General features: G+C 38.9%; 1 protein-coding gene across 5 annotated transcripts in view; it reads right to left on the bottom strand.

Annotated features, from left to right (window-relative positions):
• RAB3IP (RAB3A interacting protein) overlaps positions 1–18332 on the bottom strand; it is a 66655-nt gene that overhangs the window by 22116 nt on the left and 26207 nt on the right. For 4 of the 5 annotated variants that reach the window (XM_050746591.1, XM_050746593.1, XM_050746590.1 and 1 more), the window contains exon 4: positions 2243–2338. The exons of the other annotated variant lie outside the window; for it this stretch is intronic. In XM_050746591.1, coding sequence (XP_050602548.1) covers positions 2243–2338 — 96 coding nt within the window. The remainder of the gene's footprint in view (positions 1–2242; positions 2339–18332) is intronic. 5 annotated transcript variants of the gene reach the window in all.

Here is an 18332-nt window from a genome sequence, read left to right as displayed (position 1 = left end):
AAGTGCAAAAAAAGTATCTGTTCATAAGACAATGGTAAACAGATCATGAAGGCACAATTAAGACCAAAGAAAAACTTTGAGCACTTTTTCCAAGATTCATAAATAATTGGTTCGAATACAACTTTCTTCATTACCAAAATCATCTTTAATCAATGTACTTTGTTTTCCAGAAAGTAGCCACAGTGTCAATGCTAATAGCCACCATTGGGTTAGAAAAGGTTAGAGACTCCAAACTATATTTTTTAGATATGCTTTTTCACTAACTGCATAAGCTGCATTTCCAGTCCTTCACATCCTGCTACTTACAGGGAGAAGTTTCTTTCTGTTTTTTCTCATTCTATTTCATGTAACAGAACATACATACATGTGCAGATGGGTGAAACTAAGCAGGGTTGAATTAAATGCAAGTAGTCAGGAAATAAAAATTAACATAAATAGCTCAATATATTTGCTTTTTACTTAATATACATATCACTACAAAATTTTCTTCCAGTCAGACAATACGGAAGAAAAATCTTACGTTTCTATATAACCTTCTATACAGAAATATAACAAGTCATATAGCTTCTAATCTACCTCTTCAACTTTCCACTCTTCCTATCCTTAAATTTATTCTCCTCTCATCTCCAATGACTAGCTAGCTAAGAAAATAAACAAATTAGTTTTAAAATGTTCATGAAAGAAAATGACCCTAAAAAGACAGAGAAGAAGGCAAAGGGGTATGAAGCAGGGAAAGCATGGGAAGTCCTACATATCTAAAGACATCCAGTGCAATGTTACTTGTAATGATAAAAGTTGTGGAACAGGCACCTAGTTAGTAGATGATGACTATCATTACAATCAGTGATGGTGCAGTAACATTAAAAATGTTACTTAGAAAAACACAAAATATTAAATTACAACTATGTAAGAATATATATATACCTGAGACTGTGAAATAGATTATGAGTAAAAATAACAAAAGGTGATGGAATTTCCCCCCGCCACAAGTTCATTATAATAAAAGTTTTAAGAACAAATCTTTAGGAAAAATATATATATATAGTTAAATGATAATGGCATTAGCCATTCCAGTAACACATCAATGTTATTGTTAAGGAACTTCTCAAGACTCAAGATCTTAACCCAAAGGAGACACTTTATGGCAACAGTTCTTACTCATGGAAGTACTACCCTCACCTCGCCCACCAGGGGTATTTGTATGCTGTCAAAATGATCAGGGGGTGTTACTAGCACTTTTTTGAGCAAAGCCTATTGTGATGGTTAATTGTGTATGTCAACTTGACTGAATCACAGGGTGCTCAAATATGTAGTCAAAGATTATCCTGAATGTTTTTGCATAAGAGTAACATTTACACTGGTAGACTGAGTAAAGTAGACGTCCCTCTAGAATGTGGGTGACCCTCATCCAATCAGTTGATGACCTGAATAGAACAAAAAAGGGCGACCCTCCCTCAAGGAAGAGATTTTTTTTTCTGCCTTCAGATTCAAACTGAAACATTTGCTCTTCCCAGTTCTCAGACCTTCAAAGTCAGACTGGAAGTGCACTATCAGCCCTCCTGGGCCTCCAGTTTGCTGACTTCCACGGCGGTTTCCTGGGACTTGCCAGCCTCCGTAACAGCAAGAGTCAACTCCCTATAATAATGAGTGCCTCTGTCCCTCTCTCTCTCTCTCTCTGTATCTCTCTCTATATGTATATGTATAGGCTCTGTTTTTCTGGAGAACCCTAATACACCAAGGACACTAAACGTCCTACAATGTCAGTGGCACCCCTATGGAGAAACACTGCTCCAGTTAGGTAGAAACTTTTCCTGGTGGTGGGCTGGATATAAAAAGTATGCCTTCTTACAAGTAGATGTGCCTTCTACCATTTCTCAAACTATCCCATATAAGATGACTATCTCAGAGTCTGCCTTCTTAGTTGTACAGTCATATGTAGTTAATCTAAAGTAGCCCATAAATACTTGGTAAAATAAAAAATCAATACTAAAATTTGCCTCCTTTCTTTGCACACATACATTTTTAAACAATCTGATACTGGTAGCCCATAGTTGTTTTTTATTTCTTTTCACATCATTTTAAGTTGTAAATTCTACATTACTTAAAGATTTCTCTTTTGCTTAGAGAACTTATAAATATACATGAAGCTAAGCAAATCTTTTTCAAGATTCCCTCAAAATACAATTTTGTCAATATATAAAAGTCAAGATGCTGCTGTTGGCCAAGATGTAAATAGACCAACCTCAAATAGACTAGCTGTGAGTTCTTCCAATTCCTGTCCAAGTTGATCTCGCACTTTTGAAAGCCTCTCACATTCTTCATCTTTTAACTTCAGTTCCTAAGAGAAATTGATAATTTTATTTTGGATCTCCATTGTTGGAAGTTAGTTTCAGCAGACTATATAATCTTTACTAATAAAATTATAAAATATGAATACTGTCGCTTCCTACAATGTTCACATTGAAAATATTTATCTAGCACCTGCTATGTGGAAGACAATCAGGGAAGTCCAAAATTACAGAAAATCCCAACTAACAAATTAAATTTTCACATTTCTTTCATAAAATATTCAAAAATTAAAACTATATATTATATCTAATATATAAAAATATATATTACAGGTGAAAATAAACAAAAAATGACTTAATTCTTTTTTCCTTTAACTTTTCACTATACATATTTATTTCCATCAAGCAAGGAATTATGCATATTAATTTCAATAAAAATTCACTTTTTTCATGTTTACTTTAAAAGCTATTTACTTACAGGTAACTTCATGTACCATACTGCAATTATCTAAAATATCTGTTAGGAGACTATACCCATTAAACAATGTAACCAGATATAAATGATGTATATTTGCATTTAAAATCAAGAAAAATGTTAACAAAAATCACATTCTACATTTATATTCAACTCCTCACCAGGTCACATATAGATGTTTTAAAATTCTCTTATTCAGATATTAAAAATATGCAATTTTGTATGCTTAAGTAGCCCTAACCTTTCAAACACAGGGGGAAAAAAAATCTAAGCTCCTTACATATTAGTCACAATTAAACTAATAAAATAACGAGTTAGTGCTGTTATAATTGTGGTGGCAGTATAGCCTTTTAATCCCCCAAAGATAATTTCTAAAAACCAGATATACCAACAAGGATATGAGAATAGCCCAATGAAACTAAGTAAAAGAGAATCTCCATAATTCTCAGAATATTAAGAGAATGTGGATAAATTGTTCACAATGCATGATTACCAGATGTACAAAAGCAGCAGGAAATTAAAGCTACAACAGAGGTACCCTACAAAGCAACAAAACCCAAAAATCACTAAGAAATACTCTACAAGCACAGCACTCTATCTTTGGAAAAAACTCGGACAGCAAATCTAAGAAATAAATGGAGAGCAAGGAAAAGGTTTTCACAAGCTCCAAGTTGCAGGTGAGCATAAAAACCTGTATAGTCAGTCCTATAGGCAGCAAAGAGTGCTATGAAGCTCTAAACCCTCAAGCATCTTAGAGGAGTATGTAAAAAAGAGCCCTCACCAGGACAGTCTCACCCTAAGGGGGAAAAGTCTCTGAAATCTCAAACAAAACTGCAAGATAATGAAGACAGTGAGAAAGAAGGATCAGATATAAAGAGAGAAGGGAGTGGCAAAGTTCCAAAGGGAACAGTTTGACAGAAAATACTATAAAGAGAAAATAAGTATCCTCTGATGGGATGCTAAGCATGTAAAGCTCTCAGAAACAGTGCGCTAGAAAAGAAAAACCTTTTTGACCAAAGATTACCTAAGAGACAAAAGGGGCTACACACATACTCCAATAACAACAAAGGAGAAAGACCTTCAAATGTAAACTGATAAAGCTATCCTGATTTATTCTTTCATAGGAACCTCTTCCTAACAGTCCAGGGAAATCCAGATCATTTAAACATGGGAAACAAAAATATGTAAAGTTATCACAATAATGAAGTTAAATACAAAGCCAAGTCACCTATAAGGGAAAAAAAATCAGACTGGAACCAAATTTCAATGGCAACATTTATGTTAGAAAACAATGAAGTAACATTTTTAAGATACTCAAAGGAAAAAAATGTGAGCTGAGTATTTTATATCTAGCAAAAGTGTCCTTCAATTGTACGACCACAAAGTTATAAAGCTGTAAGACCTTAGAAAATGTCTCTCCTATGAGCTTGCCTGAGTGAACCACAGAATGTTTCAGATTAAACAACAACAACAACAACAACAACAAAAAAAAAAACTGGAGAAGCCGTAACATGACGGACTGGGGTAAGAAGAAAATACAGCTAGAACTACAACTAAAAGATGGGAATATCAAGAGAATGAGAAGACATGACACAAATTGGGAAAAAAATATTTGCAAATGACCTATATAATAAACTACTGTTTCCAAAATATACAAAGAACATTTAAAATTCAACAGTGAGCAAAGAACAACCCAATTAAAAACTGGGCAAATGACCAAAACAGACACTTCGCCAGAGAAGACAGATACACAGATGACAAATAAGCATATGAAAAGATAATCGCTGGGCGTGGTGGCTCACGCCTGTAATCCCAGCCCTTTGGGAGGCCAAGGCCGGGCGGATCACGAGGTCAGGAGATTGAGACCATCCTAGCTAACACAGTGAAACCCCGTCTCTACTAAAAATACAAAAAAAATTAGCCGGGCATGGTGGCGGGCGCCTGTAGTCCCAGCTACTCAGGAGGCTGAGATAGGAGAATTGCATGAACCTGGGAGGCAGTGGAGCTTGCAGTGAGCAGAGATTGTGCCACTGCACTCTAGCCTAGGCGACAGAGCAAGACCCCATCTCAAAAAAAAAAAGAAAGAAAGAAAGAAAGAAAAGATAATCAACATATCTCATTAAGGAACCACAATTTAGAACAATGAGATGGCCGGATGCAGTGGCTCACATCTGTAATCCCAGCACTTTGGAAGTCTGAGGTGGGCGGATCACGAGGTCAGGAGTTCAAGACCAGCCTGACCAACATGGTGAAACCCTGTCTCTACTAAAAATACGAAAATTAGCCAGGCATGGTGGCGCGTGCCTGTAATCCCAGCTACTCAGGAGGTTGAGGCAGGAGAATCACTTGAACACGGGAGGCGGAGGTTGCAGTGAGCCGAGATTGCGCCACTGCACTCAAGGCTGGGCGACAGAGCGAGACTCAATCTCATAAAGAAAAAACAAAACAAAAAAACAATGAGATACCCTACATACCTACTAGAATGGCCAAAACTCAGAACACAAGTTAGTGGTGTTGTAAGTGTGATGGCAATATAGTTTTTTAATCCCCCTTTGGGGCATTAAAACGTAATATCAAACGCTAAAGAGAATGTGAACCAATAGGAACTTTAATTTATTGCTAGTGACAACACAAAATGGTAAAGCTACTTTGGAAGATAGCTTGGCAATTTCTTACAAAGCTAACCATACTCTTACCATGGGATCCAGCAATCACACTTGTTGGTATTTGCCTAAATTAGTCAAAAACATGTCCACACAAAAACCTGCAAACACACATTTATAGCAGCTTTATTCACTCATAATTGCCCGAACTTAGAAGCAGCCAAGACGGCCTTCACGAGGTGAATGGATAAACTGTGGTACGTCCAGACAGCGGAATATCATTTTGTGCTAAAGAAAATGAATTAACAAGCCATGAAAAAACATAAAAGAAGATTAAATGCGCATTACCAAGTGAAAAAAGCCAATCTGAAAAGACTACACACTATATGATTCCAACTGTATGACAATCTGGAAAAGGCAGGATTACAGAGATGTTAAAAAGATCAGTGGTTGCCAGGGTTTTTGGGGAGAAAGGGATGAGCAGGCAGAGCACAGAGGATTTTTAGATCAGTGAAACTACTCTGTATGATACTATCATGGTAGATATATGTCATTATACATTCGTCAAAATCCACAGCATGTACAACACCAAGAGTAAATCCTAATGTAAACTATGAACTTTGAGAGACAATGTGTCAATGGAGGTTTATTAATTTTAAGAAATGTACCACTCTGGTAGGGGATGTTAATGGTGGGGGACGTTGTGCGTGTGTGGGGACAGCCAAGTATATGGGGACTCTGTACTTTCAATTTTGCTGTGAACCTAAAACTGCTCTAAAAAATAGTGTCAATTTTTTAAAAATGGAGATAAAACTGAGGAAATGGTATAAAAGTGATACAAGCTCAAGGGATGTAAAAATAACACATATTATTTTTAAAAACCAAAAAAATTACAAGAAAGGTGAAACTAAGTGTACTAACTTCTTAAGTATTGCTTGGAAAAAAGAGTTACAACTTGAAGCTCTCAAATCAACCGGGATAAACTCAAGTACGTTTATGAACATAGTGATTGGCATTAAGATAATACTTGTAACTAAAATTAAATGATACAGGAAAAGGGAAGAAATAGTTTAGTATTGTTTATGGCAGGAAACAAAGGTAGTATATAAAGAACTTTTAAGATATATAAATGTATTTGATTAAAAATAACAAAACAAAAATCAAACCTTCCAAAATACTAATTTTTAAAAAAACAGACTTAGGAGGAATCAAGCACACTAGTGCCTAAGCAGGAAGCTTCATCTGCCCACTGACATTGGTCTTGGCAGCAGATCTGAAAGTTACCCTGTAAATTGGCTCCAATCCCTCGGTCACCCAGCCATGGGCCCAGTTTATTACTGCTTGCACAAGGACCCAGAGGAAGATTTACCCATATCCACAACCCAGGAATGATTTGTCTGTCTGAGCCTCCTTGAAGGACCTGTCCCAAAGCAGGTCCTAAAGGATCCCACTCTCCACTCTAGCCTCTCTCACTGCAGTCAAGGAAATGTCCCACCTGTGCAGGGAGCTTCTGGGGGAAGCTTGCCTGCCTGGGCTACCCTGCTAGGTTTGCCAGCCTCTGTTCCACAGCAGTGAAGGGGCCCAGACTTGGCTCCAGCCCCTCTCCCTGCAGTTGGTAAACTGTCCCATCCATGCAGGTAATTACTGGGAAGTATAGATGTGGGCCACTGGGGCAAGCTCACCAGCCTCCATCCTACAGCAGAATGTAAGGGGTCCCAGTCTCAGCTCCAGTTTCTTTTGCTGCAGTTGGGGAACTATCCCATCTGTGCAGGGAGCTGCTGGGAAACATGCATCTGTCTAAGCAAATGGGACAGGCTTCCAGGTTCGGGTCATTGGCCAACTTTCTCACAGTCAGGGTACCCCTACCTTGAGTGATCATCAGGTATATCCTGGCTGGAGCACCACGTCATCCTGGAAGCCCTCAGGAGACTCGTGGTAAAAATGGGCTTAAGGCGCCCTCTACCGCTGAAATGAATGCAGTACTCACAGGCTTGACAACAGCCACTCTTAAGATTTCTAGACAGGCCCACTGAAGAAGGATGGGCACAAAGTCACACTGCAAAGACCTGAATAAATAACTAATTTGTTAATAAGCAGATATCAATGTACATCCACAAGCATTAAGAACAATCAGGGAATTATGACCTCACCAAAAAGACAAAATAAGGTGCCAATAACAGACCCTAAAAAGATGGAGATGTGTGACCTGTCAGAATAAAAATCAAACTAGCTGTGTTAAGGATCATCAGTGAACATTAAGAAAATACAGATAAACAATTCAGAAATTTATCAGAAAAATTTAACAGAGACACTGAAATTAAAAAAATAAATAAATAAATACAAAAGTTCCCTAGCTGGAATGTGCAGTGAAAGCAGTGAAAAATGCAATAGAGAGCTTCAACAACAGAACTGACCAAGCAGAAGAAACAATGAGTGAGCTCAAAGGCAGGATAAGTGAAAAACATACAGGTAGAGAAGAAAAAAGAAAAAAAGACTAAAGAGAAATGAAGAAAGCTTACAAGATCTATGGGATATCTATGGGATAACACCAAAAGAGAAAATGTTTGAGTAACTGGAGTTCAAGAGGGAATAAAGACAAAGGGGTAGAAGGTGTATCCAAATAAATAATAACAGAACATTTTCAAAACCTGGAGAAAAATTAAATCCAGATAAAGGAAAGTCAAACATCACTAACCATGCTCAACCTAAATAAGACTACCCCAAGGCATATTATAATCAAGCTCTCAAAGATCAAAGACATGGAGGGGATTCTGAAAGCAGCAAGAGAAAAGAAGCAAGTTACCATATAAAAGAATTCCAATATGCCTGACAGCAGACTTCTCAGCAAGAACCTTGCAGATCAGGAGGAAGTAGAATATATTCAGAGAGCTGAAGGAAAAAACAAACAAAAACACCAAGAATACTGTACCCAGCAAAGCCATCTTTCAGAAATGAAGATTAAAAGTTTCCCAGAAAAACAAAGGCTGACGGAATTCAGAACCATCAGAACTGTCTTACAAGAAATGCTAAAGGGATTTCTTTAATCTGAAAGAAAAGAATGCTAACAGGTAACAAAGAAACTTCTGAAGGTATAAAAATCACTGGCACAAGTCAGTAAACAGACAAATTCAGAATACTCTAATATAGTAATAGTGGTATATTAACCATTCCTATCTTTAGTATTAAGACTAAAAAACAAAACTATTAAAAATAATACTATAATACTTTGTTAGGAGACAATATACAAAGATATAAATTGTAACATCAAAAATTCAAAATGTGGGAAAAGAATGGAGTTAAGAGTGTACGTTTTCTTTCTTTTCAATCAAAATTACGTTGTTAGCAGTTTAAAATAACTGGTTATGTTTTTTGTAAGCCTCATGGTAACCACAAAGCAAAATCCTACAATAGATACACTAAAAGTAAAACGCCAAGGCATCAAAACATACTACTAGAGAAAATCACTTAACCACAAAGGAAGACAGCCAGAGAGGAAGGAAGGATCTACAAAACAACAATAAAAGAAGTACCAAAATTGCAGAGGTATGTCTTTACTTATTAATAACCTTGAATGTAAATGGATCAAAATTTCTAATAAGAAACAGAGAGACTGAATGAATTTAAAAAACAAGACCCAACTCTATGCTGCCTACAAGAGACTCAAATCCTTCATAAGGACATACAGAGACTGAAAGGGAAAACATTCAATGCAAATAGAAAAACAAAAGAAAGCAAGAGTAGCTACCTAAACTTATATTAGATAAAACAGAGTTTAAGCCAAAAATTGTAAAAAGAAACAAGAGTATTATATAAGGGGGCCAATAAAGAGGACATAATAATTGTAAATATATATGCACCTTACATTGGAGCAAATATTAATAGACCTAAAAGGATAGACTGTCATACAATAATAGGGAATTCAGCACTCACTCCCAGAAATGGAAACAACTCAATGGCAAAAATACAAACATAATTTTAAATGGGCAAAAGACCTGAATAAACATTTCTCAAAAGAAGACATACAAATGACCAAAAGGTATATGAAAAAATGCTCAGCATCATTAATAATTAAGGGAATGCAAATCAAAACCACCATGAGGTATCATCTCAACCCACTTAGAATGGCTATCATCAAAATGACAAAAAATAAACACTGAGGAGGATGTGGAGAAAGGGAATCTTTTATACACTGTTGGTGGTAATATAAATTAGCACAGCCATTACAGACAACAGTATGGAGGGTCCCCAAATAATTAAAAATAGAGTATCCAGTAATTCCACTACTGGGAATAAAATCCACAGAAAATTAAATTTGTATGTCAAAGAGACAGCTGCACTCCCAAGTTTACTGCAGCACTATTCTCAATAGCTAAGACATGGAATCAACCTAAGTGTTCATCAGAGAATGAACTTTTTTTTTTTTTTGAGACAGGGTCTCACTCTGTCACCCAGGCTGGAATGCAGTGACATGATCACAGCTCACTGCAGCCTCAACCACAGAAGCTCAAGCAATCCTTCCACCTCAGCTTTCCAAGTAGCTGAGACCACAGGCATGCACCACCATGTCTGGTTTATTTATTTTTTGCAGAAATGGGGTCTCACTATGTTGCCTAGGCTGGTTTTGAATGCCTGTAGTCAAACGATCCGCCCACTTTGGCCTTCTAAAGTGCTGGGATTACAGGCATGAGCCACCACACCTGGCTGGATTATTTTAAATGCAGTATATATACAAAATGAAATACTATTCAGCCATAAACAAGAATGAAATCCTGTCATTGTGACAATATAGATAAGCCTAGAGGACACTATGTTAAGTGAAATAAGGCAAGTACAGAAGGACAAATATTGCATGATCTCAAACTCATATGTGGAATCTAAAAAGTTTGATCTCACAGAAGTAGAGCATAGAATAGCGGTTATCAAAACCTGGGAAAAGTAGGGAGGAGTAGAATGAGGAGAGGTTGGTAAATGGATAAAAAGTTACACTTTAAATGGGAGAAATAAGTTCTGGTGTTCTATTGCACAGCAGGGGTGAATAGTTAATAATCTATTAAATATTGCAAAATAGAAGAGATTTTTAATGTCTCATCACAAAGAAACAATAAATATTTGAGGTGATAGCAATGCTATTTAGTCTGATTTGATCATTATACAATGTGTGTATGTATGTGTGTGTGTGTGTATATATATATATATACAATAGTGTGTGTATATATATATACAATAGCACACAATATTTATTGTACACAATAAATATATACAATTACTACCTGTCAGTTAAAAATCAAACTTTTTTTTAAATGGTAACTTGGACATTATGTCTGGGTTAAAAAAAGAAGACTGGAAAGAGACAAAACTAATCAATGCAATATTATAAGCAAGAGATACAGATTCAAAGAGGTAATACTGGAGACAAGAAATCTGAGAGATACAGTTTGCACTCTGTGTACACAGGTTCTGCATCAGCAGGTTCCAAATCTGCATATCCACCAAACCACAGATCAAAATGTTGAGGAAAAAACAATAAAAATACAAATTTCTATAAAACAATACAGTATAACAACCATTTACACAGCATTTATATTAGGTATTATAAGTAATGTAGAGATGATTTAAAGTATACAGGAGAATGTGCATAGGTTATACATAAACACTATGCAACTGAGGATCTATCGATTTTGGTATCACCGGCAGGGTGGGGGGCGGATTTGGAGGACTGGAACAAAACCCCCAATGGATACCAAGCGATCAGTATATTTAGAACACAGAATATCAGGACTCTATAATCAAGTGTATTTCATCAAATCCAAGACTTCATCACTTTTTTGGAAAAACATTTTAGACATTAAAAATATGTTATTAATGAATCTATAATGTTCTTTTTTCCAACTGGAATTTTTACTTTAAACCTATAGGAAGACTCTCTTAAACTGATGAAAACATAGACTTTTATCATATGTAACTGTGCTTTTTTGTGCCTTTCTGTTTTGATGTCATATCACAGTGAGATCCTTTTGAAGATATTTAACCCAGTAGTTCAGATCACAAATATGGAACCCAACTCACATAATTCAATTACATTTATAACACAGCTATGACAAGTTCACACACAAGAAAGCAATGATAAATGTCATGATTAATGTCTAGCTGACTGCAACTTTAAGACTTACACTGACTTCAGAGATGTTGGTTGAAAAAAAGTGCAACTCAATCAATGAAACATCACCATAAAATATATGCCACTTCTCCCCAACTAGTAAACTCCTTAAAGAGAGACATATCTATATTATTTTTGCGCCTTACACAACCTGGTGTAATGCTGGGAGTACTTTGGTTATTCAATAAATATTTGTTTCTGGTTTTCTGCTTCCCCAACATGGTGGATTAGAGGATTTGAGCATGCCACAGCCACTTGGAAGTCACAAGATAAGGCATAAAAGGAAAACAGAGATCTACCAGAATCACAAAAGATACCTCAGATCCCAGGGAGCAGAATGCTGACAAATAGGCCCCGTGATAGTGTCTGGCTGATAAAAGTGAGTGAAGTCCCAGTAGATGAGAGAGGCAGAGAACTTCCCTCTGTGATTCACCTGTCCACCAGGGGTTCCGAGCTACCCTGGCTGAAGGAGAGCACTTTGTTTCTCCCAATCCCTGGAGTTAACTTAGAGACAGTCTTGGAGATGCTATGAGGGAAAGACACTGGGAAAAGCTACAGACATGTTCCCAAACCCAGGACCAAAAGCAGAATGCCATTTTTAATCAGGGCATGTATTAGTCCATTTTCACACTGCTGATAGACACACCCAAGACTGGGCAATTTACAAAAGAAAGAGGTTTAATGGACTTACAGTTCCACACTGCTGAGGAGGCTTACAATCATGGCAGAAGGTGAAAGACACATCTAACACAGTGGCAGACAAGAGAAGAGAGATTGTACAGAGAAATTCTCCCCTGTAAAACCATCAGATCTTGTGATACTTATTCAGTATCACGAGAACAGCACAGGAAAGACCTGCCCCTGTGATTCGATTATCTCCCCCAGGGTCCCTCCCACAACACATGGGAATTCAAGATGAGATTTGGGTGGGGACACAGCCAAACCCCATGAGGGCACATACAAAGTTAGCCATTCTTTGACAACCTAGCAGCATGGCCATTCATGCATTTTAGTCTTAGAACAGAGATTGGAGCACCTGTTTTAGAGTGGGGTCAGGGCCTCCAAAAGCAGAACTGTGGGAAGTACCTCAGCAGTAGGCACTGGAATTGTGCTCTTCCCTGTCACAGGGTTGGGGCAGGAGGAGAACTACTACCACTGCAGATTCTCCTGGGCAGCAAGGCTTGCAGCCAGGGCCAGTGTGGCAACATGAACTGATCCTCGCGAGACACTGTTGGGTGCCTCAGCCTGTTCCCGAGATTACGGTGCAGTGGAGTCCTCTCACTCCACCCTAGGGAGAAATCCAGGCATTCAGAGCACCTACCTGCCTGGGCCAGCAGCCTGAGCAGCCCCACTTTTCCTGGGCATACATTATAACATAGCAGGGCCTTCTCTGCTCCATTCCCAGGAAGATCTCTAAGCATTTGGGGCACCCACTTTTCTGGACCAGCAGCCTGCACCACCTCACCCATCATGGACATAGATTGTGGTACAGCAGAGCCCTCTCCACTCTATATCCAGGCAGATCTCCAGGTATTTGGAGCACCCACTCACCTGAATCAGTAGCCTGAACCACCCCACCCTTTCCTGGACATAGACTGTGGTACAGCAAGACCCTATCTGGTCCATGCCCAGGCAGATCTCCAGGTATTCATAGCACCTGCGCATTTGGTTCAGCAGCCTGAGCTGGCACCATCCTTCCTGGATGTAGATGATGGTATGGTGAGGTCCTCTCCACTACACACCCAAGCAGATCTGCAGACATTCAGGGAACCAGTTTGCCTGGATCAGCAGCTTATGCTGCCCCACCACCTTTCCCATGCAGATATCCTGGTCTAGGGGGACCCTTTCTGTTACATGACCAAGCAGATCTCCAGACATTCAAAGCACCTGCTTGTCTGGTTCAGGAGCCTGAGTAACCTCATTCCTCTTGTGCAGAAATCTTGGTTAAAGGGGGTCTTCTCCACTTCACAGAGGCATATCTCAGACATTCAGAGATCCCACTCACCTGAATCAGCAGTCTGAGCCATCCCACCCTTCCTGTGCAGAGATCCTGGGGCTGGGGGGGTTCTCTCTGTCACATGCCCAGGCAGATCTCCAAGCATTCAAAGCACCTGCATGCTTGGTGAGGCAGCCTGAGTTGCCTCACTCCTCCTGTGCAGAGGCCTTGGTATAGGTGGGTCCTCTCTGCTCCACACCCATGCAGACCTCCAGGCACCTGGAGCACCAACTCTCTTAGATTAAGAATTTAGGCCACCCCGTTCACCATGCAGGGAACTTAGGGCTGAAGGGGATTCCCAGCTCCATGCCTAGGCAAACTTCTGGGTACCTGGTAGCCACCCATTGGATTCACCCTCAGCACTGGTATTTTTTTGTGCTTGCCATGAGTGCACCTTCGGCAGATTTGCCCAGTTCTTCTCACCAATCATGGCCCCATCCTCCTGGAGCTAAGCAGGGAGCTCAGACCACTGCCTGAGGCAAGAGAGTTTCTGCCATTAAACAAGTATATACCCAGCAGCACTGGCTACAGCTGACTCTTATAAGCACCATCTACTGGCTTGTAGGTCAGATGCACAGCCCAATATAAAACCTGCTGAAAGAAGTGCACAGAACTATAGAAGCAAAACCAAAAGAATCTACCCAGCATTCTCTACAGTCACACCCCAACAGGGAGGGAAAGAAAGGAAAAGAAAAAAACAACTATAGGCAAAGAAAAAACTCCTACCCACACGAAAATAATTACAAAAATTAGAAGTGCAATCATCTCCAGATGAGGAGAAACCAGTGAAAGAATTCTGGCACAATGAAAACTCTAAATGTAGTAATACCACCAAACGATAGCATTAGCTCTCCAGCAACAGTTCCTAACTAAAATGTAAACTCAGAAATGACAGATGAAGAATTCAAAACATTGTAGGGAAGATCAATGAGATCCAAGACAGAGTTGACAATCAACATAAAAGAAACTTCTAAAGCAATCCAGAAAATAAAAGAAGAAATAAACATATTCAAAAGAAATCAGAGCTTCCGGAACTGAAAAACCCACTTAAGGAATTTGAAAATACAATTGAAAGCTTTAGCAACAGATGGGACCAAACAGAAAAAAGAATTTCAGGGCTTGAAAAATAGTCTTTTGAATTAACCTGGTCAAACAAAAATAAAGAAAAAAGAATTTTAAAAAATGAACAAAGTTGTTGAGAAATATAGGATTGCACAAAAGAATCAAACCTATGAATTACTGGAATGCCTAAGAAGAAGAAAAAGTAAACAACCTGGAAAACATATTTGTGGGAATAATTCAAGAGAATTTCCCTAACCTTGCTAGAAAAGTAAACATCCAGATACAAAAAAATCTAGAGAACTGCAAGATACTATCCAAAATGAAGATCGCCACAGCACATAGTCACAAGACTGTCCAAAGTTAATGCAAAACAAAACAAACAAAAATACTTAAAGACAGAGAAAAAGGTTAGCTTACATAACCACATACAAATGGAGCCATATCAGGCTTTGGACTTCTCAGCAGAAACCTTACAAGCCAGGAGAGATTGGGGACCATTCTGAAAGAAAAGAAATTCTAACCAAGTGTTGCAGGAAGTCAGGGACCCCGAATGGAGGGACTGGCTAAAGCCACAGCAGAAGAATATAAATTGTGAAGATTTCATGCACATTTATCACTTCCCCAATCAATACTTTTATAATTTCCTATGCACCTTTAATCTCTTAATCCCATCATCTTCGTAAGCTGAGGATGCATATTGCCTCAGGACCCTGTGATGATTGTGTTAACTGCACAAATTGTTTGTAAAACATGTGTGTTTGAACAATATGAAATCTGGGCATCCTAAAAAAGAACAGGATAACAGTGATTTTCAGGGAACAAGGGAGATAACCATAAGCTCTGACTGATTGCCGGGCCGGGCAAAACAGCGTCATATTTCTCTTCTTGCAGAAAGCAAAAAGGAGAAACATCACTTAATTCTTTTCCCAGCAAGGAATAACCCTGGGAAAGGAATGCATTCCCAGGAGGAGGTCTCTAAAATTGCCGCTCTGGGAGTATCTGCCTTATACAGTTGAAGACAAGGGATAAAATACGCCCTGGTCTCCTCCAGCGCCCCTCAGGCTTGCTAGGATTAGGAAATTCCAGCCTGGTGAATTCTAGTCAGACTGGTTGTCTGCTCTCGAACCCTGTTCCCTGTTAAGATGTTTATCAATGACAATGCGTGCTCAGCAGGACATGGAAACTCATCAGTAATTCTAATTTCGCCCTGGCCTTGTGATCTTGCTCTGCCTCTTTCCCCTTGTGATCTTTTATGCCCTTTCAAGCATGAGATCTTTGTGACTCACTCCCTGTTCGTACCTCCCCTCCCCTTTTGAAATCCCTAATAAAAACTTGCTGGTTTTGTGGCTCAAGGGGCATCATGGAACCTACCAATACGTGATGTCACCCCCAGAGTCCCAGCTGTCAAATTTCTCTCTTTGTACTCTTTCTTTTTATTTCTCAGACCGGCCGACACTTAGGGAAAATAGAAAAGAACCTATGTTGAAATATTGGGGGCTAGTCCCCCGATAACCAAGAATTTCATATCCTGTCAAACTAACCTTCATAAGCAAAGGAGAAATAAAACATTTTCCAGACAAGCAAGTGCTAAGGGAATTCGTTACCATTAGACGAGTCTTGCAAGATACCCTTGAGAGAGTTCTAAACATAGAAACTAAAGAATGATACCTGCTACCACAAAAATTAGAGATCCTGGGGTATGGGGATTCTCTCTGCCACATGCCCAGGCACATCTCCAGCCATTCAAATCACCTGCATGCTTGGTTCGGCAGCCTGAGTTGCCTCACTCCTCCCGTGCAGAGGCTTTGGCATCGGCGGGTCCTCTCTGCTCCATGCCCAGGCAGACCTCCTGGACACACTTAAGGACATAGGCCAATATCCTTGGTGAACACATATTCAAATATCCTCAACAAAATACTAGCAAACTGAATCCAACAGCACATCAAAAAGTTAATTCATCATGATCAAGTAGGCTTTATTCCTGGAATGCAAGATTAGTTCAATATACATAAGTCAATAAATGTGATTCACAACGTAAATAGAATTAAAAACAAAAGCTATATGATCATCTCAACAGACGTGGAAAAAGCGTTCAATAAGATCCAACATCCTTACATGATAAAAACCCTAAAGAAATTAAGCATCAAAGAAATGTACCTCAAAATAATAAGAGCATCTATGACAAACCCACAGCCAACATCATACTGAATGAACAAAAATTGGAAGGCTTCCCCCTGAGAACTGGAACAAGACAACGATGACCACTCTCACCACTCCTATTCAACACAGTACTGGAAGTGTTAGCCAGAGGAATCCAGCAAGAGAAAAAAGCAAAAGGCAACAAAACATGAAAAGAAGAAGTCAAACTATCTCTCCTATAGACTATATGATTTTATACCTAAAGAATCATAAAGACTCTGCCAAAAGGCTCCTGGAACTGATAAATGACTCCAGTAAAGTTTCCAGATACAAAGTCAGTGTACAAAATTCAGCAGCATTTGTATACACCAATAACATTCAAGGTGAGAGCAAATCAAGAACACAATCCACACACAATCTATGGGTCCAAGATGGCCAAATAGGAATAGCTGCAGTCTACAGCTCCCAGCGTGAGCGACACAGAAGATGGGTGATTTCTGCATTTCCAACTGAGGAATGCAGCTCCCCGCCAGCAACGGAACAAACCGGAATGACTTTGACGAGTTGAGAGAAGAAGGCTTCAGAAGATTGATGATAACAAACTTCTCCGAGCTAAAGAAGGATGTTTGAACACATCGCAAAGAAGTTAAAAACCTTGAAAAAAGATTGGACGAATGGCTAATTAGAATAAACAGCACAGAGAAGACCTTAAATGACCTGATGGAGCTGAAAACCATGGCACGGGAACTACGTGACACATGCACAAGCTTCAGCTGATTCCATCAAATGGAAGAAAGGGTATCAGTGATTGAAGAGCAAATGAATGAAATGAAGTGAGAAGTTTCGAGAAAAAATAGTAAAAAGAAATGAACAAAGCCTCCAAGAAATATGGGACTATGTGAAAAGACCAAATCTACATCTGATTGGTGTATCTGAAAGTGACAGGGAGAATTGAATCAAGTTGTAAAAACACTCTGAAGGATATTATCCGGGAGAACTTCCCCAACCTAGCAAGGCAGGCCAACATTCAAATTCAGGAAATACAGAGAATGCCACAAAGATACTCTTCGAGAAGAGCAACTCCAAGACACAAAATTGTCAGATTCACCAAAGTTGAAATGAAGGAAATATGTTAAGGTCAGCCAGAGAGAAAGGTCGGGTTATCCACAAAGGGAAACCCATCAGACTAACAGCGAATCTCTCGGAAGAAACTCTACAAGACAGAGAGTGGGGGCCAATATTCAACATTCTTAACGAATTTTCAACCCAGAATTTCATATCCAGTCAAACTAAGCTTCATAAGTGAAGAAGAAATAAAATCCTTTACAGACAAGCAAATGCTGAGAGATTTTGTCACCACCAGGCCTGCCTTACAAGAGCTCCTGAAGGAAGCACTAAACATGGAAAGGAACAACTGATAACCGCCACTGCAAAAACATGCCAATTGTAAAGACCATCAATGCTAGTAAGAAACTGCATCAACTAACGAGCAAAATAACCAGCTAACATCATAATGACAGCATCAAATTCATACATAACAACATTAACCTTAAATGTAAATGGGCTAAATGTTCCAATTAATAAAAGACACGAACTGGCAAACTGCATAAAC

Source organism: Macaca thibetana, chromosome 11 (genome assembly GCF_024542745.1).
Source record: "Macaca thibetana thibetana isolate TM-01 chromosome 11, ASM2454274v1, whole genome shotgun sequence".
Taxonomy (NCBI): Eukaryota; Metazoa; Chordata; class Mammalia; order Primates; family Cercopithecidae; genus Macaca; species Macaca thibetana.
Note: the sequence above shows the minus strand (reverse complement) of the source record. Positions and strands in the feature narration are given on the sequence as shown.